The 26,956-nt window shown below is 47.0% G+C and overlaps 1 protein-coding gene across 1 annotated transcript; it reads left to right on the plus strand.

Annotated features, from left to right (window-relative positions):
• The first annotated feature begins 862 nt into the window (after positions 1 to 862).
• LOC119463609 (carbohydrate sulfotransferase 5) lies at positions 863 to 22,202 on the plus strand. Its single transcript, XM_037724437.2, has 3 exons — positions 863 to 1,309; positions 12,023 to 12,315; positions 22,190 to 22,202. The coding sequence occupies exons 1-3, from the start codon at positions 863 to 865 to the stop codon at positions 22,200 to 22,202; spliced, it is 753 nt and encodes a 250-aa protein (XP_037580365.2).
• The last annotated feature ends 4,754 nt before the right edge of the window (positions 22,203 to 26,956 follow it).

Raw genomic sequence — 26,956 nt, forward strand, 5'->3', positions numbered from 1 at the left:
TTATAAGAGGGGAACGTGCATGAACACTCGTTACGATGTCGCGACCGGTCAGTGTTCAATATTCTTAGAAGTTAGAATCATTATGAAGCAGCCGTATTGTCCATTGAAGGAGTAATAAAACATTTTAGTAAAGTATAGTATGCAGTCGAACCCAGGTATATCGAATGGGAAGGGATCATAAAAAAGTTCGATATATAGGTAATTTGATATCCATAGAATAAAAATATTATACAGACATTTTCAAAAGGATATTACTCCTGTTGTTATACACAATTATTCTTTATATGTGGGTTTGATACATCTGGGTTCAACTGTATTGTCATGGCCCACGTTGGTACAACATAATCCAGCGTCAGTCGTTCTTGCAGGGTTCGCTGAAATCATCAAAAAACAGTCGTGGGGCAGCAGCAGCCATGGAAACTGCCTGCTAGGGCCACAACAAAACAAGCGAATGCAGGATGCACCATCACGTGTTCCCGTTCTGCAGTATCTCTTGTTATTGTCAATATGTTCGAAAAAAACATATATTTAAACGTGGAAGCTATGAAATAAATTTATAAAACGAGGGATGACATGATCGCCAGACATTGAAACATGACTCCAAGAGTAGCTAGCAACTATGAAACGATATCGATGAGAGAAGCACATAATTTTTACTAAATATGTGTCAAACAGTTATTTAACATTAGGCCCATAAGTTTTTCCTGCAGACAGTTCCTAATTAAAAAAGACTAACCACTGCTGGAAGTTCATACTTATCTCGTTAACAGGGCTGAAGGACAAGTCTCCAATGCATCCTGAAAATACGAGCGACGCCCGGTCCCACACTCCAGCAGCTACGAAATTATCGCAAGATGAAATGATGGACACTTCGTTAGAAGGTGCACTGCCAGTGGCCTTCAAAAAAGCCCTTAACAAGCTTCACGTCGTCCCGCTCGCCAACGTTGACGTGGTGCTGGTCATCGCGTACTACAGGTCCGGGTCTTCGCTTGTTGGCGAGCTCCTGTCATCGGGACCCAGGACGTTCTTCCACTTCGAGCCGCTGCACATCTTCTCCATAGATGACCGCATTCGTCCAGGCAGGGAGCGGCACGCTTTCCAACTTCTCGACGAGCTCGTCCGGTGCCGAATGCAGAACGTGCCACTCTACACCGCCTGGCTGGAGAGCCGAGAGTACTACGTGCACAACTCGTTTTTAGTCAAGGCTTGTGGAACCGGACCGTCGTGCACGTCTCCAAGTCACGTGGCGGCGCTGTGTTCTCGAGCTGAAACGCAAGTTTTCAAGTTCACCAGGCTCCACATGGCTCAGGTAGGGCAGCAGGCCAACGTAACCTATTACGATCTCAGAGAGAGCAACAGAGGATCGTCGTTTATTTATTTTAAGCACCTCAAATATACTCACGTGCACTCAAAGCGCACATAGAAACAAGTCATCAACGGGTAAGAAACGAACAGCAAACAGAAAAATGGACGAATAAGTATGAATAACAATAAATTCAAACATGCCGGAAATACGAAACCATATAGAAAAAAATGCAATCATCGACATCTTTCAGAAGTAGCGCAATACGAAAAAGTGTGTCCAAGTGTGAAAAAAGTTGAAAAATTAGAATTCGACACGCCTAATAGGCGGCATCGGCGAAAACATACAAGTACAAGTTGTAGTGCACAAACTAACAGAAGTTAGTTCTTTTGATATATAAATATGAAGATTTCAATGTACCACGCTACAACCTTGAAAGAACAAGTGAGGCTGAACTATATTTAATACTGTCCGTCAGCACCACATTAAATTTATCAGAGGCGAGGTTGCTCACAGCATTGTCTGGCAAGTTGTTCGAATCTTTTTCGTCTGGACAAAAAATTATAGCAGATGCACTGAATTATGGGTATATGCAGGAATAGGCCTTCTTGGTGACCTTAGGGAGCGATAGTCAGTGGACGGGATGGCGTGGGTATTCGACGAGTGATACAATTTAAAATCGCAATAAATGAACTTCGCAAAGTGATTTGGGATTGATAACAACATGTTTGAAAAGTTAATCAGGTGGGGATCCCAAATCATGCAGGCGTACTTTAGCTTCGGTCATACGAGTGTTTGTTAAAGGGCCCCTAAACCCCCCAGAGGTCGAAATATAGTTGTGGCGTTGCACTTGTGCACGAGTCTGCAACGAACACATAGCCGCAAGAACTTTTCGAAATGGTGCCGTAATAGCGGATTTATACGCATTTGATGATCGAAACACGGCCCTCGCTCGTTTCGCTCTTTCCTACGCTACTCTCTGTTCGTCAGCTGGTCTCTCCTCCTCGCCGAGTGATCCTCCAAATGTCACGTGACAAACGTCCTCGCCAACGCGCGTCTCAAAATATTGTCCACTTCCGGTTAAGGTACGTCCACGTTAGCACCTGCGGTCACACTAACGGCAAATATAGCGACGGCGAACCGGCCTCTAGTGCCGTAGAACATCTGCCGCGCGAGAGGTGTCCAAAGAAGACGGCAGTTCGACCGGCGCACCGCCCACCGTACAACCAACGGGCCAATCGAAGACCCCGAAGCTGCGCCTCCGCCACTGCCGACGCAAACATCGGCTGCAGCTTCTGTTCCAGCCAAAATAGCGTCCGCTAGATAAAGTGATGCGTAAATTGTGCATCCTATGAACAACGATATCCACGAGCTCCGATACTTGTCGAGCTCAGCTGCAGTGGTTCGGCTACCGACGGCAGACGACCGGCTCGGCTGTGCTCGCATCGCAGCCGACGGCGCCGCGAATATCAGCGTATTTTCTTCTTTGTGTATAATTATTGCGAAGAAAGACAACAACGGTAAGAAAACACAGCAGCGGCTTGTGAGCGTCGGTGATTCCTTCCGAAGCGCCGTCCGCTTTAGCTTTGTAGTGAACCGGTGAAGGCCTAGCGACGATATCGGCGCCGTCGAGAAGAGATCAGCAGCGGTGAGGCTGCCGGCGGTGTCAGAGTGCGCTACTCGGTCGCTGATTGGCCACTTCGCTTTACGGCTGCCGCACAAATGGGTCCCGGTGCCATTCTCTCTACGGGAAGGAGATGTCGCCGTTCGCGAGCAAAACCGCCGTCGAACGGCGGCCCGCGAGCGGCAAACGGCGTGCGGCGAGTTACCGTGCCGGTAACGTGGACGGTGATACAATCTTGGCCGGGTGAGGTGGGTTGTCACCGCAAGAATCAGGAGACGGCGATGAAGGCGGGCATCGTGATGATGAAAAAAATAGAAAAGAGTGCATTCACTTCATTGGTACATGGTTTTGACTCTATCCGAGTCTCGAGCGGTTCTAACACGGGCGCCAGGAAGGCCTTAAATAACACCTCGTGGTCTTGTGGTAGCCAATGTCTCCTTCGAGGAACTTGTGGAGGAGTCAGTCCTCTGTCGGGTTGTCAAGTTTACGACCTCTTCCCCCTCGGGTCCTCTCCTTTGGTAGCTCGCCTTTGCGTCAGCTCAGGTCGTAGAGGTGTGACGCTTTGTCGGGGATGAAGGGGATTATCTCGTCACGAGAAAAGCGCTCGGGCTTGTTTCCCACATTTGAGAGGTACAGTTTCCAGGAAGATCATAACCGCCTCTTGGGGATGAAAATAATTGCCCCGACACGGGAACGTGCGCGGGTTTGCTTTCCCACAAATGAGATGCAGACTTCCAAGCAGATCATAACAGCCCGTCCGCCGCCACAGGAGGTCTCGAAGGGGTTGCAGCAGCCAAGCACCTCGAAGAGACCGGCAGACCCCGTGCCTCTGCTTCGTTTCACCGTTCGTTCCAAGGCAGGCCAGGTGACACCTTCTGGAAATAGACCACGCCAAGCCCAAGGCACAAGAAACAGAAAGCACCCAACTAACCATGAGAACTGCCAGGTTCACACGTTCTTCACATAAAACCTTAACAGAATTATACCTGCAGCCCTCGTTCGAGATTCCTGAGAACACAAGGAGAAAACTAGACTGCGTTTTTGTTAACCAACCTAATGCCTAACGTTTTTGTTTCTCTTGCCCGAGAAAGTCACGTTTATTGAGAAACTGAGAGCACATGAAAAATGATCAAAGGGATAAATGCTGCGCAGTGAGTTACTCGTTTCGTCAATGCTAGCTGCCAGTACCAGCGCTTCTAATGCAAAATGCACTGCGCTCTGATGACCCCTTCAACTCCTAATTAAGCTGATTCATAAAGTGGCATTTAAAGCAAGAAAACAAAAAGCCATACTCTATCTGCGCGCAAGACCGTGAAAAAAATTGCTTCTCCGAACGCACTTCAGCAAATCAAAATTATACAATGGTAGCCGATAAACACACCTGCTCGGTAAGTCTTGAATTACCCAAAATGGTCTGTTTCTACAAACCTCCTATGTCAATGCCCATCTACAAAATCAGCGCGTTCACGAGCCACCACCGTCGCAAAACCTGCTTCGCAGTTTTATTCGCGTAACTGGCTCGCATAATCAACCATTACAACGAAACACCGAGATTAACGCGGAACCTTTGAATTAAAAGAAATAACATATTAATAACTAACAAAAGAAAAAATGCAACGTGCTCTATTTACAAATTTACAAACGAGAACCTTATGGAGGCGCCCAATTCGACAATTACTACCTCTTAATGCGCACTCGACTAGGTCGCAACCTGAAAGTCATTGGGCCTCGCCACGGGCAACTAAGGGCGTCAGACATACACTGCCCCCTCCCGTAACCTGTCAATTGACCCCTTTCGCGGAGCAGTTTGTTTTAAAGAAACGAGATGGCGCTCACGGCAGCGCGCCATGCCTCTCCTCAGCGACCAGCGCACGAATACGAAACCATTACCACTTCTACCTTGCTTCTGTGCGATAAGCTGTCGGAAATGCAACTGAGTTTTCGCTAACACACTGTGCTCCAATCATGCTAGATTGAATCATGTGGATTGAAGCCGTGTGCAGTAGTTGGCGGCAAAAATAGTGACGGGCATGTTAAGCAATAGAATGGATCTGTGTGGCCAAGTTCGCGGACCGCTGCTGCAACTGTCCGAACGTGTTACCGGCACTTCGAATCGTGATGTACGGCTTTCCTCGAGGATACAGAAATTTGCTCATCCGCCAGCCTTTAAAAAAACGGCTTGATCCCCAGAACGTCGGCAAGAGTGAATACCACTCGTTAAACAATGACAAAGGGAGTAGCGCCGCTTCCTGTCATAGTATAAATTTCGCGCACATTATCTATACACATCTGTCCCAAATGGCAGGAAAACTTACGCCCACTCTATCGCCGACGTATCAAGAATAAGTGAATGGGCGCTCACTTGAATATATGCGCTCTGTATACGCACAATAAATGACGGACTACACCTATGGCACATGAATGGTCGAAGCTGAATGCTTCGTGACGGTCCACAAGAGTAAGCGAGTTTCTAGCTGTAATATATATTTGCTACAAGGTATTGCAATGTACAAAAGAGCTACGTTTCAAGCCTTGTGCGCAGCAAGAACGAATCTATCGGAACTGAGCACAGTGATTAGGCAGAAAATAATCAGATAGTGGCCACACCGAGGAACTTCACTGAGTCAGAAACTGACAAGCCGCTGCTTCAAAATATTTGCCGAATATAAAACAAAGAGCAAAACACACTAATCATGACTGAATTCCTAATCGGAAAGAATTGGATAGGTTGGAATGCATATTTAGCCCGCTTTTAGAACAAGCACCATGTACGCTGCTTGCGCCGTTTGGACATAGCTTAATCAGCTCCGAAAGCGCTTTTGCATGTTCTCTGAAGCTGTGATCAAAGCTTCGTGTCGTCCACCTAGTCACCGTCTACGATATCTCCGAAAACAGAGGTTTTCTAAGGCGCGCCGGCGTCATACACTTCCATTGTAAACAACGAGGCAGCGGAGGCAGTTGAGGCAAGCAATGGACGCGTCACCGCGTGATCAAACATAGCATCGTCCACGGCATCGCCGCGAAAAGGGTCAATTCGTGTGGCCGCAGCTTTCTTTCTCGTCTCGGAGAGGGAGGCCATAAACGCGAGAAGAATCGCCATTCTTCCTTTGTCCTCTCTCTCGCGGCGCATTCCCCCTCATTGACTGTTTGACTGGCCCAGTGTTCGCGCGCACCTCAGCCAAGTTGACCCTTTCAGCCGCATTCCTACTCGCGCAGACGCGTCCTGTTCTGCTGTCATCCGCCTTTAGCGACATCTCCGTTTTCTCAACCACCATAACGAGCCCTTCGAAGTTGTGCATGATGGCCTGTTCCCTTCGCTTACGGGCTGCGGTGTGGCGTCTTTCTCGAATTTGCACTACGCTAAATACTTCGCTTGTTTGCGCCAGTCTGAAAAATTTTGCCTCGCCAGGTGGTCACCGAATGTGCCTCTGATATCCCCGATCGTCCGGTTTCTGCCGTGTTTGGCCGTCATGTCAGTCTCCTCTTCTTTGGACGATTCCAGAACGTCGCTCAAATGCGGAGGTACAAGGCAGTTTTTCAGCGCCTCCTCGACCTTTTTAGGGCTGCTAAAACAAACCTTGTCTCCGCAAAGAACGTCCTTCGGAGGAGCCACTGTTTCTACTCCCGTGGCGTAATCGTTCCCTTCTTCTGCCGCAATTCCTTCTTAAACAACATTCAGAAGGCATAAAGATCCTTTAGAATGTGGCAGCACCAAATTAGTTTCTTATTCCTCTGCTAGCCCTTGCTGCGGTATGCCCACTGAGCCGGATGCCTCCTCGCTAGCACCTTTTCCCCCGCTTTCAGTAGCTATGTGTTGTGCTTCCTGACTGCTTACGTCATGAAGCCTTTCCCTTTCTTCATTGCCGTGCCTTATCTCCGCCGCGATCTCCTGAGCCTGGGGACGCGGGAGAGCTTGGACCGCATGGTCGCCACAACTCAGGCTCTTCTTCTTTAAGCATCTCCGAGTGATTTGAAAATAAGTAGGGGTATTGTTAGGACAAATTTTTCGATACTGCTTCTTCAGTCAGCAATATTCCGAACGGCCCTTCGATCTTTACGCTGGCTATGGGCAAACAAACACTATTCTCCTCAACTACCTGCCGGATCCACGCATGTTCCCCGGTGAAATCCTCAGGTTGCACATACGCAGGGTAGATGATGTCCATTGTCGCAGCCGAGTCCCTAAGTACCCTTCATGGCGTTCCGTTCACTGCGAGGTCACGAAGGTAGGGTTCTAAGAGCGCCAAGTTGTCGTCGTCATTCACGAAAGAAAAAACAATCCTAGGCTTTCTACAGCGGATCGCAAGGTGTCGAGGCTCCTGGCAATAGAAACAGATGACCGGTTTTCTAGCCTCAAACGCTTTTTTTCTGTTTTTCTTTCGTCTTTCACTGTGGTTTTCTTCTCTACGGAATTATCGGTCGGCGCGTCATTGGTCCCACCTCCAGCTTTCTCGTTGTGAAAGGGGCGCTTGTTCTCTTCTTTGCTGAATTTAGTGAATGCCCTGACGCGTGTTTTCTCGGATTCGCGACACGAGGCGAATTCATCTGCTAGCACTGCAGCCCATTCCAAGCCCTTTTCGCCCGGCCTATCTGGAATCCAAAGGCGCATCTCTTCGCTCAAAGACCCATAGAACTGCTCCTTGCAGATTAGCTCCACAACCTTGTCGTGACAACCGAACGCGTCTTCCCCTTTTAGGCACTCAATTAAATTGGCTTTCAATTTATAAGTGAAACCTTGAAAAGACTCGCCCGGTGTCCTAGCTGCCTCCCGAAAACGGCGGCGGGAAGCCTCCGCTGAGAGCCGATATTTCCTTAGCAACGCAGCTTTTACTTTCTGCTAATCCTCTGACTCGTCCTTCGTTAGCCTTGTAATTATTTCGATTGCTTCGCCAGGAAGAACGGTCACAATCTGTTGCGGCCAACTCTCTAGTGCCAACCCGTTTCTCTCGCAGGTTCGTTCAAAAGTAACGAGAAACAAACCCATGTCATCGTTCATCTTGTACGACGGCATGAGATCCCTTATCTTCACACCTACTTAACCTGAACGTCTTTCATCTATTGAGAGGTTACTTGCTGATTGCCTGGCCAGATCCCGCTGCACGTCTAGTTCTTTTAGTTCGTGAGCTCTCTGTTCCTCTCGGTCCCTTTTTTCTGCACCTTCCTTTTGATCAGCTCTCTGCCTTTCTTCTGCAGCACTTTGTTCAGCTTTCTCAGCTCTTCGCCTTTCCTCTGCAGCTTTTTGTTCAGCTTTCTCAGCTCGTTTCTCTATCTCTTCCCATGCTTCTGAAATTTAGCCCTCAGGAGCCCCGAACTTCTCAATCGCCTCAATAAGCTGCGGCTTTCACTGACTTTTCCCGACCTCCATTCCCAGCTCTTCACAAATTAATAAGATCTCTGGCTGTCTCCGTTTGCTGAAATCTATGGTCAATCCCGAACGAGGACTTTCTTACTCTGTTGCGATGTGAGGAAGCTGCACGTACAGAAGCAGGCTTCTGCTGCACGTACAGTGCAGGCTTCTGCACGAACAGAAGCCTGCACGTACAGAAACTAATTCACCGTTTTAGAAAACACGACAGCTAAAACCTGGCAAATTCTCAAAGAAAGTAAAGCTCTCACCATTCTGTTGAAGCCAGGACGAAGGGTGGAGTATCCCATTGCTGCCAACCAGCTGATATGATCTCGACCGGGTGAGGGGGGTCGTCACCGCAGGAATCAGGAGACGACGATGAAGGGGGGCATCGTGATGATGAAAAAAAATAGAAAAGACTGTATTACACTTCATTGATACATGGTTTTTACTCTACCCGAGTCTCGAGCGGTTCTGTCTAACACGGGGGCTAGGACGGCCTTAAATAACCCCTCGTGGTCTTGTGGTAGCTGATGTCTCCTTCGGTGAACTTGTGGACGTTTCAGTCCTCTGTCGGGTTGTCCAGTTGACGACCGCATCCCCCTCGGGTCCTCTCCTTTGGTGGCTCGCCTTCGCGTCTGCTCAGGTCGTAGAGGTGGGACGCTTTCTCGGGGATGAAGGGGATTATCTCGTCACGGGAAAAGCGCACGGGCTTGTTTCCCATATTTGAGAGGTACAGTTTCTAGGAAGATCATAACCGCTTCTTGGGGATGAAGATAATTGCCCCGACACGGGAACGTACGCGGGTTTGGTTTTCCACAACTGAGATGCAGAGTTCCAAGCCGATCATAACAACGGGCGTTAGCCGCGATTCCGCGCATCTCGGCTACCCGCAGTGCTCATGCGAAGCGTGCCGCTATGGAACCTGTGTTGCTCGCACGTCTAGAAAGGCCAACACTGTCGCACTCTGTTGACATGGCTAACCAGAGCGCTACTGTGATGGAACGTGACCGATTTTGGCACTTGCGTTGTGGGCCGTAGTTGCTGATTCGAAAGCGCGCACAAGTGAGCAACACGACGAAAAGAGCAGGGAGCACGCTTACCGGCTAGCAGACTAATTGGAAGTCGTAGGTTCTCGTTCGACCAATCGACAGCGTCTGCCCCTGGTGACATCACGCTGACTGTTGGGGATACCAGAATGGCCCGGAGAGAAGTCCGGGACTTGTGTTTTTCTTTTTTTTTTTTTTTTTTTTTTGTAGCGCGCCCGAGGCGCGTAGCGCTGTCACATTTGGCATCGTTGATCGTGAGGGCATTCTGACCTCGATGCGCGTGTTTACTTGCAATGTTTAAAAATATCGGAGGTGGTTTAGAGGCCCTTTAGGCAAGTATTTTTACAACAGACTTGGTGTGACGCAAATTACGGCGTTAATAAGCAGGGTGTGGTTACCATCTATCGTAATGTTAACTACCCGTGTTGACTACCTTAGATCATGGTTATCAAGCTATTTATATGGTGAAGAAGATATTTGGGAACCGGTAATGGTACGGCATGCTGTGGAATACGAGGAGCGATGGTTGATTGAAATGAGCTACGTTTTCTTTGCTGCTGAGGGAGATAAACCACGTTTTGCACCATTTTTCTGTTTCGCATATTACTTTGAAGTTTATCAGTCATTGTTGCGTGTTATGCTGCGGTAAATAACACAGTCGTTTGCATTTCTTCCCCATCGAAATACGGCCGGGATTTAATCCCGCGACCTTGTGCTTAACAGCGCCACACCACAGTCGCCAAGCCATCGCGGCATGTTTACTTTAGCTTGTCAATTATAAGCAAGTTATTCATTCATTAATTATTTAAGAGGTTATTATTTATGTATTTATTTATATTTCTACCTAATCATTGATTGTATACTGCAATTTTCAGCAATTATTTTAACCTCGGGAAAATAATAGTGCATTCCGTCACCCAACAAAGTCGCAGTTTCGCCTGAAATGCGAAACATCGATACTATAGCAAATTAGTAGACAGCTCTACGAAATAAAGATATTCGGTTTATCAGCCATATAAACTTTCAAACATTCGCTTACTAACTGTATTAAAAAGCACGGTGTCACGTGCGCACTGCTAAACATGAACGCATCTCGCTCGATGACTGCGAAAACTCACTGTCAAAACGCTGGAGTGAGAAAGCGCGCGTCAGCAGCGAGTGAATTGATCTTCATGCTGTCTCTCGCTTCAACGCCACCTAAATGCCGAAAGCACCGCGCATACGAAGCCGCCGGCACTTGGCGTGGTGCCGTTTGTCTACATCGTTGTTGAAGATGAGGCCCGCGCTGGCGCGCCGTTTGTCCACCTCGCAGATTGCTTTCAAGATACGGCCGCCGCCCGCAGCGCCGTAAGCAGCAGCCGCTGGAGCAAAACGCACCACTCTCTCCGTCGTGACCGCCCCTGGGAGTCCCCCGTGCCTCGCGCGCGAAAGAAGGCGGTGGACTTCCGCCTCGCCTTCCTTCCTCGCGCGCACGAGATTGAGCCGCGATCATCGGCTGACCCTCGCAATCTTTCACTCGCACATGCAGCGTACGGCGTCTGGCGACGATGTTATCGTGTTTGGACTATATACAGAACACCGCGACGCATACGGCAGAAATGCGCTTGGAGTGTCCATATAATTGCTATCGCAATAAACCGTAGAAAGCAAGAACCAGGGCATTCTGCAGCAAGAAAGTACATAAACAAATAAGTATCATACGAGAGACATTATGCAAGCCGTTACAGCGGAAGACGCCCAATAAATTCAGTAGCATTGTAGCGGTAAATGCGCGAGAAATGGGTGATAATTTCGTCTCACCTCTTCGGGGTGCCGAATCCGTGACCTAAACCACGTTCGCCACATTGTTGTCGGTGTTGGGCTGCTGAGCCCGAGGTTGCGGGATCGAATCGCGGCCACGGCGGCCGCATTGCGATGGGGGCGAAATGCGAAAACACCCGTGTACTTAGATTTAGGTGCACGTTAAAGAACCCCAGGTGGTCCAAATTTCCGGAGTCCTCCACTACGCCGTGCCTCATAATCAGATCGTGGTTTTGGCACGTAAAACCCCATAATTTTTTTTGTAGGTAAAAAGGTGCTATGCACAAGAAGGCACTGGCGAGCGTATCATACTTCACCGGTGCTGTTATCCTTATTACCCCAAAAGACGCAAGCCCATGCTCAGTTTTCACGGCAATTTTGCGACAATATAGCATGTTTTAGTCCGCATCGTTTATTAAGGAATATATAAACTTTCTTGCATTGGGAAAGCATCATCGTACGCACACGTCAGCCTCGCGGAAGGAAGCCACTGCAATCTTGTGGACGCGTTTCACTGCTGTCGGCACCCAACAATCATGATTCACCAGCCAACACCGATATCAAGACAACTGTGTAATTAGACAATCAGGACATAAACATCTAATCGTCATCGAAATTCGACTAATAACAAAGCACCAGTCGACACAAAGTCATAGATTAGGCCGCAACAACGAAACCCCGTATAAATGTATTTGGTCAGATGTCAGCTCCTTAAGTGTCCAATCCTGGTAGCTGTTTCTTTTTTCTTCTTTTTTTGTTGGTGTGTGTTGTTTGTTCGTTTCATAGTCTTCCAGATCTTTTCCCCTGTGCTCCGACTAGGTTCCCTTGTCGATAATACCTTAGAAATTATGACATGCATTTGAAAGCGTTTTTCAAGCCCACTCTCTTAATGTGCGCAGGTAGCGACTTGGATCAAGCGGAACACGGACATCGCCCGTAACATAAGAGTAGTGCACCTAGTTCGAGATCCGCGCGGAATCTACGCCTCGCGCATGGCACTGGACTGGTGTGCGAACCGCGAAGAGTGTCGAAGCCCCGAAGTTCTCTGCAGCCACATGCGCAAAGACATCGATGACTTCAGAAATCTCACTGACAAGCTCTCGTCCAGTCACACTGTCACGGTCCGTTTTGAAGATTTAGCGGGCAACCCTTACCTAGAGGCTGCGCGGCTTTTCTCCCACCTCGGACTTAAGTATGGGCGTTCAGTGGTCTCGTACCTTCAAAAACACACAGTGGCAACCAAAAACGATATGACAAACCCATATTCCACGAGAAGAAACACAACTGCTATCACTGACTACTGGAAAAGCAAGCTGTCCGCAAAGATAATTGACAAGGTAGAGAGAGCATGTAGTGACGTCATGCGAAAGCTTGGGTATGAACCACTGCACCCTGTGGTTACCAGTGGTGTTCAAGACCTTACCAGTGGTGCTCAGGACCGAATAGAACAAGCGTCAATGCCTAAGAAAACTTGATGTATGAGTGGCGAACATTCCTTCAGATCCCCTAATGTAGATGGGACTGGAATTTTCGCGTTTTGACATACGGGCCAAGTACCCGGAACCATATCGATTCATTGATGTCATTTAACAATATTGGCTAATTTGATAATGATATTGAATAATGATTTAATGATTTCAGTATTGTATAAAACATTCACCAAGATAATTTCCAATAGAATCGGGGCAACATTTCACTTCAGCCAACCAAGAGAACAGGCTGGCTTCAGGACGGAATATTCTATGATGAATCATATTCATTTCATCAATCAGGTAATTGATAAATCTGCAGAGTACAATCAACCTCTCTATATGGCTTTCACATATTATGAAAAAGCATTTGATTCAGTAGAGATACCAACAGTCATAGAGGCATTGCGTAATCAAGGAGTACAGCAGGCATACGTGAATATCTTGGCAAATATCTACAAGGATTGCACAGCAACCTTTGTTCTCCACAAGAAAAGTAGAAAGATACCTATCAAAAAAGACGTCAGGCAAGAAGACACAATCTCTTCAATGCTATTCACTGCATGCTTAGAAGTATTCAAGCTCTTAGACTGTGAAGGCTTAGGAGTGAGAATCAACGGCGAATATCTCAGCATCCTTCGGTTTGCAGTTGACATTGTCCTATTCAGCGACAATGAGGACGAATTACAGCAAACGATTGAGGACCTTAACCGAGAAAGTGTAAGAGTGGGGTTGAAGATTAATATGCAGAAGACAAAGATAATGTTCAATAGCCTGGCAAGGAAACAAGAATACAGGATTGCCAGTCAACCTATAGAGTCGGTAAAGGAGTACGTTTATGTAGGTCAATTACTCACAGAGGACCCTGATCATGAGAAAAAAATTTACAGAAGAATAAAATTGGGTTGGAGTGCATACGGCAGGCAATCCCATATCCTGACTGGGAGCTTACCAGTGTCGTTGAAAAGGAAAGTGTACAATCATTGCATTCTACCGGTGCTAACATACCCGTGCTAACATACCGGTGCTAACATACCGGGCAGAAACTTGGAGGTTAACAAAGAAGCTCGAGAACAAGTTAAGGACCGCACAAAGAGCGATGGAACAAAAAAATGTTAGGCCTGACGTTAAGAGGCAGGAAGAAAGCGGTGTGAATCAGAGAACAAACAGAGATATCCGACATTCTAGTCGACATTAAGCGGGAAAAATGGACCTGGGCAGGCCTTGTAATGCGTAGGATGGATAACCGGTGGACCAATAGAGTTACAGAATGGATACCAAGATATGGAAGCGCAGTCGAGGACAGCAGAAAACTAGGTGGGGTGATGAAGTTCGAAAATTTGCAGTCGCAAGTTGGAATCAGCTAGCGCAAGACAGGGGTAATTGGTGATCACAGGGATAGGCCTTCGTCCTGCAGTGGACATAAATATAGGCTGCTGCTGATGATGATAATGATGATGAGTGATATTGGCAATAGTGGCAACTAATATGTCCCCTCCAGGGCATTCCACAATGGTAGATTACTTAGCAATGTGTGTGTGTGTGTGTGTGTGTGTGTGTGTGTGTGTGTGTGTGTGTGTGTGTGTGTGTGTGTGCGCGCGCGCGCACTAGGTGCACGTTAAAGGCACCCTGACACGCTTTCATAACTAATCACCTGAATGACCTCACTAATAAAGAACCAAGGTTTTCTTTTACAATGAATTCGCTCTTTTACTAGGCCTGGCGTGGAGCGACTTTTCATATATCGCTCACCCTTCCGCGTCTGTTCATAACCTAGGCATCGCGTCGTGGAAGTCCAGTTTGCTTGGTGTCGCGAATGGACAGTGTGCGTCCGTGGGAGGAATTTTCGTTAGTGCCGATGCACTGTGTCAACGCGATAGTGAAGACCATGTTTAGGGCGTCCGGCTGAACTCGGGAAGAGAGAACATCTATACTGAGGCTCGCCCATTTAAAGTCACGGCTTTGGATTAGCAGACTATTTCGCTTCAAAAGGGCTCTCAGCGATCCACCTCGTGGTAGCTGGCACGCTGCCCTCTCTCGTTCTCTGTCCGTGTTTTCCCAAGTGTATTGCTCCTTCGTTAGGCCACTTGCGCATCACTGTTTTCCCTGGTCCGCTTCGTTTTGATTTTGTGTGCATGTGTTTCCTTCGGTATATTTTGTTTTGATTTTATGCTGGTCATTTGGAGCATAAATGAGGACGTGCAGCTGTGTAATGTCGCCTATATAATATCACTACAGCTCAGGAAGTGCAGTCTGTAATATTTTGAATTCAATACATTCTTTTGTAGGCACCGTACAACAATGACAGGTGACAGCGCTTGGACAATGCTGCCGACATGCGCCTTTTCATTTGCAGTCGGAAGGCCCTTACGCATCGTCAAGATGCCATTAGCAACTTTTTCCCCCAATCTGTCTTCATAGCCTGTACCAGTTTATGAACAGAAGCTCAACTATAAAAAAACGCTTAACCTTGCATTCGGCTGCGCAACGCTTGAAACAGCGAATCTGGGTGATCGTAGCCAAGCATTTTCGGAAGTGCGCGCGAACTTTTCATCTTATGACTCGTGATGATGATAATTTCTTTTCGCGCGTCTCGGACTTACGGCCGTCATTGCGCGTTGCATAGCGTAGCTTGCAACACCGACACCGCGTTGCAATGCCGACAACGCGTTGTAGCAGACCCGTTACTGGATACTGATATTGGAGACGCACTACTGGATATGGGTACTGGCCAACGAACGACCCCAAACTTTTTCTGCAATATCAGGTGGGTATCGACTCCAGCACCCTGTTTGGGAGTGCCGTTGGAAAATTACAAAGACAATGAGCCCTTGTGGCGGCGGAAAGTTGTCGAAGTGCGCGAAAAGGCTGATAACCTTAAAGGGCCCCCTAAACCACCTCAGATATTTTTTTAACATTTGAAGTAAACAAGCGCATCGAGTTCAGGATGCCGTTACGATCAACGATGCCAAACGCTGCACCGCTACGAGCCACGGGAGCGCCCCAAAATAAAAAAGTTGTCGCAGTTTCACCTGAAAGGCGAAGCATCAATTGCGATAGCAAATTTGTAGAGAGCTATACGGAGTAATGATATTAGCTTTATCAGCTCTATAAATTTGGACATGCAGCAGCACCGGCAACGCGCAGAACTGTTGTCGACGCCGTCTCGGCGTTTTGCCCGCGTTCGCTCAAAATGCCTGCGGCGTTGGTGACTGTTGCCGGAGCCTCTGATATAAATAGGCATTTGGTGCCGCAGCTAAACGTCGCCTCCCTTCCCTCCCCCTTCCCCCCTCCCCCACGGCCTCTCGCGCGTCGAAAGAAGGCGCGTTTGCTCTACATATATGGTGATTGTAAAGGAGGAATGAGACGCCTACTTCTGCAGCCCTTAAGGAAGCACGGCGCAGAACGCGCGTTTGTTCTCCGCCGTGCGTTCACTCGCCGTGAAAGAGCGCGTCCCTCGCGCCCTTTCACTCGCACATACAGCGTTCGGCGGCGCGCGGCGACGATTTCATCTCGATTGACGTCATACGGAACCTCACGGCGACGGCGACGGCGACGGCAGAAATCTGCTTTTGAGTGTCCATATAATTGCTATCGCAATAAAAAAAAAACAATGCCGTCCTCCTCCCCTCGCCTTACCGGTATCCCCAGCGGTCGTCACGATGTCAGCAGGGGGAATTTGGTGATGTCAACTGCGGAAACGATGTCCATTGGTCGAACAAGAACCTAGAAGTGCCGGTTGGTCTGCTAGCAGGTACGCGCGCTTTCTGCTCTTCCTCGTCGTGTTGCTCGTTTGTGCGCCCTTGCGAATCGGTAATTACAGCCCGCAACGCAAGTGCCAAATCGCTCGCGTTCCAACACAGTCGTGCTTAGCGGTCTGATTAGCTGCGCGAACACAGTGCGACAGGGTTGGCCTTTCCAAACGTGCGCGCAACACAGGGTCTATAGCGGTACGCTTCGCATAACACGGGCTGGCACCGCAGCAACAGCGGGTAGCCGAGAAGCGCCGAGTCCACGTCCACGTTACCGGCACGTTAACTCGTCGCACGCCGTTTGCCATTCGCGGGCCGCCGTTCGACAGCGGTTTTTGCTCGCGAACAGGCGAGATTTACTTGCCGTACGTAGAGACGATGAGACCGGGACTCATTTGTGCGGCAGCCTCGCCGCCGCTGATCGCTCGACGGCGCCGATATCGTCGCTAGGCCTTTTTTTATTATATGGTATTTAGGAGATGTTGACGCCTTTAATTGGTGCCGGCTACTCCTTTTCACATAGAGGTATGAAAAAAAGAAGAATGAACCTACACGCATTAAAATTAAATGTCAACTCCAATACACAATAACACAAAGTCCAGTCACATAAGTGCACTAATACCACACTAATACTGAAAGTCAACTCAGAAACACAGCAACACAAAGTTCAGTCACAAAGGCGCATTAAGTTAAACACTAAAATCCAGTCACATAAGCACACTAATGTCACACTAAAACTGAAAGTCCACTCAGAAAAAGGGCACACAAAGTTCAGTCACATAGCTCCACTAAAGTAAACAAAAAGTCCGGTCACGTAATTAGACTAAAATCACGGCACATGCCACATAAGATAGCATGCATTTGATTCAAAGGAAACTACATGAACCGAGGTGTCGAACTGACCATAGAGTGAGTTTGTCACAGATAAACTCTTTTCAATAGTTTCCGAGTATATTGCTCGCTTCTAGAAATCTTTGGAGGGCCATTAACGCTCGTCTTTGTGGCCACGTGTTGGCCAAGGACCTAATATCTTCCTGAGGCGCTGAAGGGCCCGCGGTCTAATGTCTCTAAATAACGTGCTAAACGTTGTCTGTGTGTATTGTGTCGCGGGCATTCTAACAGAAGATGCTGCACATCCTCATCCACGTCGCCACAAGTACATTCCGGACTATCAGCTCTCGAAATTTTTTGTAGAAAAAGTTTTGTGTATGCGGTACCGAGCCGTAGACGGTGAATGAGTGTTTCAAAGGCCCTGGTTGTATTTAATGTGGACGGGATTTTGAACTGAAGTGCAGGGTCAATGTGAAATAAATCTGAAGATTTCGAGTTCTGATCAAACCATGTCGCTTTGCAACCACGGACAGAGATCTGTCTTAGTATGTGCCGCAATTCTCCTTGCGTTAGAGGGAGACCGTGTGTGCCGGTATTAATATGCGCTTGTCTAGCAGCCATGTCTGCTGCAACATTCCCAGGGATATTCCTGTGGCCAGGTATCCATTGGAACATTATTGTGCGAGTTTTTTTCACTTGCCTTTGTGAGCTCCTTTAGTGTCTCACAAACTAACGCCATGTTTTGGGAATTGCTGATGCCACCACGAAGTGACGACAAAGCTGCTTGTGAGTCATAAAGGATGACCTATTGGTTCCCTTTTTGCGTTGAATTTATGTATCGTAACACAGATAATATAGCAAAAAGTTCGGCTGTAGTTGATGATGTCATGTGAGAAAGTTTAAACGTCTGTATTCGGTTCCATTCTGGAATGACAAAGGCAGCTATAGAAGAATTTGTTTGACAAGAACCGCCTGTATAAGCTTGAATATATCCAGGAAACCGAAAGTATATCTGGTACAGCGCCAGTTGTTGGGCTGCTAGCATAAACATGTCTCGTTTGCGAATAATTCCGTCAACCGAAAGTTCAATTGTTGGGGCGACAAGTCGCCATGGAGGGTAGGAAATATCTGAGATCCAAAATTCGTTGTGTGGTAGTAGATTTTTTTGCACATGAATCACAGTATTGATGTTCGCCCTGTCTCTCTCAATAAGTGTAATTGCTAGTGGGTGCCTATTGTGCTGCACTGAAACCCGAAAGTAGTGTCGACAGGTTTCAACCGTCCTCATAACTGGGAATAGAGGATGACGTGGCTCTGCAATTACTAAGGAACTTGAGGTTGCTCGGGGAACACCTAAGTATACACTAAGGCTCCTGGCTATTAACCGTTCAAGTCGCTCTTCAGATGAACGGGAGATTCCATGCCGAACAGGTGAAGTATAAGCTATTTTTTGCCTGATAAGTGCATTATGTACTTTCAGTAGAGAAGAAACCGACCCTCCCCATGTCGTGCCTGCTACGCGGCGAAGAACATTTATTGTTGAGTTTATTTGTTCTTCGGGTGCTTTAATGTGAGCATTCCAAGAAAGTTGTCTGTCTAGTATAACCCCACGAAACTTGGGTTGTTTTACGATGTCTAAACGTTGCCTCTTAAGGCACAGCTGAAAGTCTTTTAGGCATCCTCTGGTAAAGGGTAGCACAGCCGTCTTACTGTAAGACAGCTCCATTCCTCTTTCTTGTTTAGACCTTCCTGCAAAGTTGATGGAACAAGGCTAGCACATGTACCAGAGGCCCAAATACAAACATCATCCGCATATATAGAGTAGTGTAGTGCAGGTGTAGTGTAGTGCAGGTGTATAGAGGTGTAGTGTAGTGCGTCTCCGTGGTAAATCCACCATTACACAATTAAAGAGAAACGGGCTTAAGACACTGCCTTGTGGGACTCCTTGAATAAGATTATGAGAGGAACTTTTTCCTTCGCTTGTTTGAATAAACATTGATCTGCCATTCAAGAAGTTGGATATCCACCGTAGCGTCCTTCCAGAGACTCCCAGTTCTAGCAGACCACACAATATATGAGCATGACTGACTGTGTCGAAGGCTCGCTTAATGTCTAAAAAACGCTATTGTGACATTTCCCTTAGCTCTATCATGTTCAACATAGGTGACGATATCTAAAATTGCATCCATGGTGCATCACCGCCTTCGAAATCCTGTCATGTGATCTGGAAGTACTTCTGTTTGCTCACACCATCATTGCAGCCTAGTGTCAATCATTTTCTACATGACCTTGCATAGACAGGTCATCAGGCTCATAGGACGAAAATACTCAAGAGATAGAGGAGTTTTACCAGGTTTCAATATAGGTATTACACGTGCTGTTTTCCAAGAGTCAGGGGCATACTCCTTTTTCCACAAGTCATTCAGTAACACCAAAAGTGCCAATCGACCATAAGGTCCCATGTTTTGCAGCATACCGTATGTAATGGAATCTGGACCTGCAGCAGTCTTTGTCTTACAAGACGCAAGTGCACATTTTAGCTCAATCATAGAGAATTCATAGTCTAATTGTACATGCTGTGACTGAAAACACGCAATTTTTTTTAGTTTTGCCATTTTAACTGAATATTGAAACTCAGGACAAGTAATAGAAACGCTTGTTCTAGTTATAATCTTGCAGAATTCTTCAGCAATCTCTAATTCTGAAGTATCCTTGGCTATTGAGAGAGCACGAAATGGTTGTGCTTGCACAACAGGGCCGCTTAATGCACGAATAGTCATCCATATTCGAGGAACTGGCGTCAGGGGAGACAACGTATTGCAATATTCACGCCATCGTTTTTTCCCAAATTTTTGTAGTCGTCTTCGCATGACTGAGTGGCTTGCTGCGAATTTCTATACGCTTCTATATTTCCACTGCGGCGGTAAGCTCTTTCTGCTCTTCTCTTTATAGCTCTCAAGTTTTCATATTCTCCATCAACTGATGTGTATTCATCAGGAATGGGCACTTGTTTCGTACACAATTTCATTGTTTCTTGTATAACTGATGTGAGTGTATCTACGTCAGTTTCACGATCCACTCGACTGGATAAGTGCTGACGAAAGAGCTGCCAATTTGTTATATCCACGTATCTTCGTTTGGCAGTGCTTTTTAACCGTGGATGTGATATAAGAATTGGGAAGTGATCACTTCCACGTGTTTCTGCGTCTGTTGTCCACCCAGTATAGGTAACAAGATCATTAGAGCATAGTGTTACCGTCTATACAACTGGCATAGCGATATCCACGCATAAATGTCACAGATCCATCATTCAATACTGACAGATTGCATATTTCCGCGGCGCATTGAACGCTATTCCCACGTGCATCACAGTCCAGGTTACTCCCCCATGTTACTTTGTGTGCGTTATAGTCACCAGATATGAACATTTTTGATCTTGTGATGCTAAAAATATTAATCAAATCATCAGTCGTAATACGTCTCGATGCTTGCAGGTATATGCTTACTATTGTTATACATTCTTTGCGAGATATACCTTGCAGGCAACTTATTCAGGAAAATCCGAACTGCTTAATTGAATGAGGTGAGAGGGCAAATCTTTTCGAACGCCGAGCATTGTTCTACTGTTTCCCGATGGACGAGACGATTTATATTTATGTAATTAGAATTACGAAAATCATCACGTACACCAGCCTCTTCTATGCACAATACAGGGAAGCTGTATTGTGCAACTAACTTGCGAAAATCAGCACATTTGGATTGAAGGCTATTGGCGTTCCACTGAAATATTACATTTTCGTAACGACTATTTGCCATCCGGTAGCACTGATGTGCAGAGTTGATTCATTAATGGCTCCATAGACAACAGTGCCTTTACCTCTGGAAGATTGTTCGCCTGAGGTAGAGCTGTGACAATTGCTCGAATTGCAGCAAACAGCATAGGTAGAATCATCTGTCCAACACTGAGTGACGCGGTGTTATCCGGGAATGTCGATCTTCCGGCCGCCGTTTGCGGTGATCTCTGAGGGGTGTTCTGAGAGGATCGCTGAGGGGTGCTCTGAGAGGATCGCTGAGGTTGTCCTAGCTTAGGTCACTGATATTGTTGTGATCTGTGGTCTTCAGTGGCGGCAGCGGAATGATGACTCCGCTGTCTCTGGGACTCTTGCCCAGCTGGTTGCTTTAATGCCGACGCATACGATGGTTGTTTTTATTTTTGTTCAGTTGCTGTAAACTGAAGATTTTTCGCTGAGCTTACTGCATCAAGATTCGGAAGAGGCTCCTTGTGTCGTGGTTGCTTCCCATGAATTAGTTCATGTTTGCGTAGCATGAATGCGGCCTTATTCTGTGGACATCCTGAGAAGGAAGCCGTATGGTTACCCGCACAATTTGCACATTTAGGCTGTCGTACAGACTTGCATTCAGTGTGCTCATGGTTCTCGGAGCAGATTTTACATCGACGTGATCCGCGACAGTTTTCTTCCAGTTGTCCAAACCTCTGACAATTATAACACCTCAACGCAGGACCAAGGTACTCTTTCACCGGGTGGCTGGTGAACTCCAAGTGGATTCTCTGAGGCATAGGCTTGTCATCTCTGAAGTGAAGGATTACACTGTATAAAGTACGGGATTTAACTGCACCATCCTCCAGACGATAGTATCTTGCTTGGCGGTGGACTGATGTTACTCCAAAATCTTTCAAAAACTCGAGCCTTCAGTGTATTGAAGGGGCACGTGATGAATCTTCCCAACATTTCGAGTGTACGACGCCGGTATGTAGGGCTTAACTTGTAGTCCTGCTACTTCCTGTAGTAAAAGCAGGTTTTTCGCTGATGCCACTGAGGCAACAGTCACTGAGAAACTGCCGTCTCCGTTGACTCGGAACGTCTGAACTTTTTCCTTTGCCGCCGACACAATTTCTGAGGAAACACAATTTGGATTCACTTGCCAAAAATTGTGCCCTTCTTCTGACGGTCGGAATACCACTGGGATTCCTTCACTTCTTTTCTTTTTGCAGGTCACAGATGTGAAAGGTGCTTCATCACACTCAATGTCTTCATAATCGCTTAGGCCATAATTTGAAGTATTGTCGTTATCTTGATTGTGAATTTCCTCAAGACGAGGTTTCCTGCTCTCACCTTCGCTGGGTTCCACCATGGTCACCAGACGCGGGCCTTCAGCACCTTGATGTTCAAGGACTAGCCGTGCTGGCCTGATGATATCATTCGCATGATGCACGTTGGCAGAATCTTGGACGCGCTCCTGCGTTGGTCTCATGTGCCTGAAAACACGCTGGTGGTCATAGGGCTTGTGCCGCCGTTTTCGGCTGCCTACCGCCGTAGCGGTTGGAGACACTCCGACGGAGAAGGTAGTGAAGGCTTCGTACCTGGTTCCAATGGGCTCGTAGGTCGCTACATTTCTTCTCACTCAATTTCTGAGTAATGAAGTCCAGGCACAATGTAAACAAATAGTAAAACTGAAGTAAAAGGCGAGCAGCAAATAACAGGGCCAGCGCCTCGGAGAACTTCTTCCTCCTCCGTCGCTAGGCTTTTTCTGGTTCCCTTCAAAGCTAAAACAGACGGCGCTTCGAAATGAAATACCGACGCTCACAAGCCGCAATAGTTTCTCCATCGTTGTTATCGCTCTTCGCAATAACTGTACACAAAGAAGAAAGGTGTCACAGTTTCGCCCTAAGGGCGAAGCAATGAATGCGATAGCAACACAGCAATGTCATACGAAGTAAGGTGAGCGGCCTTGGTAGCAATATGAATTGTAGTAAACATGAGCTGATTAAGTAAGCAGGTGTGCTGCGGCGTAAGTAGACCGACATGAAGAGAGACTCGATGACCACGAGAAGGCGCGTGTGAAACGGTGGTGTTGATGAGAAGCGCTTACCGTGGGCAGCGCGTGCGAAGGGACACACCTGTAGTGCTGCACTGCCGATCTGGGCAGCATTGCATGTGTAGCGTGCGTTGGAAAATGTGGCCCGACTATTACTAACTGAATGAACAAGCGTGGTGTGAGCGCGCACAAACAAACATGAATAGATCACACTGAATGACTGCAGCCAACGACTGTCAAAACGCTGGCAGCGCAACGTACCTTCGCCCGCGCAGGTACGTGCGGTCTATCGCTTCAACGGAAACAAAAATACGCTGATATTAGCGGCGCGGTCGGCTGTGATGCGAGCACAGCCGAGCCTGTCCTCTCCCGGCGGTATAGCCGTGCACTGCAGCTGAGCTGCAGCCGATGTTTTCGTTGCCGGTGGCGGAGGCGCGCAGCTTCGCGGTCGTCGATTGGCCCATTGATTGTGCAGCGGGCGGGGCGCCTGCCGAACTGCCGTCTACTTTAGACACCTCTCGCGCGGCAGAAGTTCTACGGCACTGGCGGCCGGTTCGCCGTCGGTATATGTGCCGCTAGCGTAGACGTGCCTTAACGGGAAGTAGGCAGTGTTTTGAGAAGCGCGTTCGTGATGACGTGTGTCACGTGACCTTTCGAGAAGCACTCGGCGAGGAGGGGAGACCAGCTGATGAGGAGAGTAGCGAAGGAAAGAGCGAAACGACCGAGGGCCGTTTTTCGATCATCAAACGCGTTTAACTCCGCTATTACGGCACCATTACGAAAAATTATGGCGGCTACGTGTTCGTTGTAGACTCGTGCACAACTGCAACACCACAACTAAATTTCGACCACTGGGTGGTTTAGGGGCCCTTGAAGTGCTTTTACGGGTCAATTTTTGGGAGAGCAACGATGCGTAATTTGTTTTTAATAGGCAAACTTTGGTATGTAATGCAAGTAATTCATTCTTCACGCGTGAATGTGCAAAATTTGCATAGAGTTCTTGCCGTTTTCATTTGGGGATTTACGTGGGAGCTCACACGGCGAACCAACCTCTTTCATCGTGTGCGCTACGAAGGATTGAGTCTGTCGAACCTCTACATGAGACAGCTAGTTAACCGGTTCATGTTTTTTCGCGATGTATCAGACCGCTTTTTACGAACTGTTTGTCAAGTTAGACTAGGAAGAGCATTGCCAAACTTTGTAGTCGCGTCGGAAAGTAGGCCGGGAGGCCTAGGTGGATACCTAAAAGAGGTCTACCTGTCATGTATTTTCTTGCAGGCTCGTTTTTCATTGGACTATCTTTGGACTGGGTCGCAGAAAAAACTATACAAAGATCTGTGTGACATTGTCTTACCAGCTCCTCTGTACAGATCGCAATATTGTGCCGGATCATGGGCGAACGTTCTTAAACGAGTTAAAAGCATGAGTGTACCAGGAGGAGTTAAAACATGTTTCTTCAAATTGCATACAAACGCATTAGATGTGAAGACTTATTTGAAAGAAAATTGATTTTTTTTGTACCTTGGGGGACTCACTGTTTCATTTGTCGGAAGCCAGAAACGATCGCGCATGTATTCCTAGATTGTTGGGAAGCATTTTTCTTCTGCGGTATCTTACAATGTACTCTCAAGAAAGATCTACCTGAGGTATACAATTTTTGCCAGTTGAAAATGAGGATGGTATTCCATTTGACCTCATTATGCCTCTTTGGCCTCCACATCATTTGGCGATCTAGGATGGCAGTTAGGAACGCTAACATAGAAGCGAAATCGATAAGGCTATATTTCAAGGAAAGTATCAATAGAATTATTACTGTGTACCAGCTTCAAATCCCAGAGCTCGAATGGCTCCCAAGAGTTGAAACATCGTTAAACATATCTGAATATTAACAGGATAACGTAAAGCCAGTTCCTATAGTCTGTTCCCTCGAGTGGATGTTTTTGTCTAATTCTACTGTTCAACGGTGCACGTTAAAGAACCCCAGGTGGTCCAAATTTCCGGAGTCCCCCACTACGGCGTGCCTCATAATCAGTACTGGTTTTGGCACGTAAAACCCCATAATTTAATTTTTTTATTGTTCAACATGGCAATAAAGAAAAAAAAACAAAGAAAAGCTGTATAGCCTTGTGGTTTCGACGCTATAGCCTTGGCGCCGCGGATTCGCGGGCTCGAATCCCGCCTCAGTAAGAAAGTTTATTTCTCGATTGTTTCTTGATACGAACCACAAATTACGGCTGGCTTTGTGTTAAAAATACGCGAAGTAGTAGCCCATAAACAAGTAAGGCGAAGGGACGCACGCGATGCGTTTCTTGTCTACCAGGTCAACTACGATTTTTAGCTCGTGGACTTTAGCATATAACAAGTCTTGGTAGATGAGTCTGTTGCTGAGCCTGTTGGTACATACTTGTAGAAACGATGGAACCCAGCCTTTTAGACGCAAACACCAGGAGAGAAGTAGACGGACACACGCTGGGACTAGCAGCAAGTTTAATTAAAACAACCACGCAGAAGTTCGAAGGGAAGCCAGAGCGCGCATGCGTCGTACATATCACGTGACTGTCAAAGAAAAAACAACATGACCTCTAATAACCACATTTTTGTCTAAATAAGCTATCTCTTTCTTTGACTGCGATAACGAGGGTACACTAACACATTGATTGTAACCATGTTTTCGGATATGGTACGCTTCAATCAGTTCTTATTCGTAACGTGTGGTTCCCCTGCCAATAATTTGTGGGTCCTCTAAAACATGTGTACAGCCGCACACGGGGCAATGAGTAGGCAGGTTTGCTCCTCCTTCTGACGTGACAGACGCTTCGTGTTCTTTTAAGCAGATATTAATACAACGCCCGACTGGCCTATATACACGCGACCACACTTCAACGGTATGCGATAAACAACATTTACAACAGATACTGTTTCCATTTGCTTTTAAAGTTTACAGCTTTTCTTTGAAATGGCTGAGTGAAATGGCTGAGTTTAGATGCCTACGCTTTAGTGACAGTTCTAATTTCACTTTGCAGCACCCCGGTCTGAGGCACATCAACGCATCGTGTCCTTTGTTTGGGGGATCTTCACGTTGGAATACGTGTTTCATTTAGGCGTGAGCAGCGAATAATTGGCAATAAACGATAATCGACCCCCATGTTTAGTTAAATGACGACGCCTCTTAGAGGCGTACAAGACGTTGTTACGTATACATATATAACGTTATCGCACAACACGCATTCTTTGGAAGTATGGACAGTTACTAGCCGAAAAATTATTCGTAATATTTCCTACATTACAGTGCCAGCTGTTTTGCTGCCGCTACCAAACACGTGACCTTCTGCAGTGGCGGCGGCTAACACAAACCGGTGTTCGTGCAGCACATTTGTGCGACGCGCGACATTTTTTTATTCTTTTCGAAGCTTCCACCGTGCCTAGTTTCATTTTTTTTTCACTTGGAATCATAAAGGCAATAAAAGAGGGCTTGAAAGCATGCGTTTGGAATAATAAATATTGTAAAAAAACGGCGGCTAGCTTTGCATGGCGTTGCTGTTCCGAGGCTAAAGGCACAGCGGAGCTGTATTTTCTGTTATTTGATGGTTTTGTTAAGGTTTTGCTAAATATAGTTTTACTATGTTATGCTACATGAAGTTATTGCTAAGTTCGGCAAGTCATATCAAGCTTCAACGTTCCTATTACAATGGTTATGCGACATAAAGTTAGACAATGTGTATCCATCTTTCAACCGTCTTATACAAGTTTCATCCGAGTATTTGCCCATGTTTTATCAAGGTATACCTCCGTCATCGACTGTTTTCCGACATGGCTTGGAGACGCCGTTCTCTTTGCGCAGCTTCCTCCTCAGGAGTGCGTATTTTTTGGGTCTAGCCATGGCGACACCAAGCTGGGACTGCGACACGGAGGTCAGCCTTTATATACAGCTACTCGTGCCTTT

This window comes from Dermacentor silvarum, chromosome 9 (assembly GCF_013339745.2).
Source record: "Dermacentor silvarum isolate Dsil-2018 chromosome 9, BIME_Dsil_1.4, whole genome shotgun sequence".
NCBI classification, from domain to species: domain Eukaryota; kingdom Metazoa; phylum Arthropoda; class Arachnida; order Ixodida; family Ixodidae; genus Dermacentor; species Dermacentor silvarum.

Bases quoted from the DNA above. Each gene is read 5' to 3' on its own strand.
- LOC119463609 (XM_037724437.2), top strand. From the start codon at position 863: ATGGACACTTCGTTAGAAGGTGCACTGCCAGTGGCCTTCAAAAAAGCC. The intron at 1,310-12,022 runs GTAGGGCAGCAG...TAATGTGCGCAG, and splicing joins CCAGGCTCCACATGGCTCAG to GTAGCGACTTGGATCAAGCG.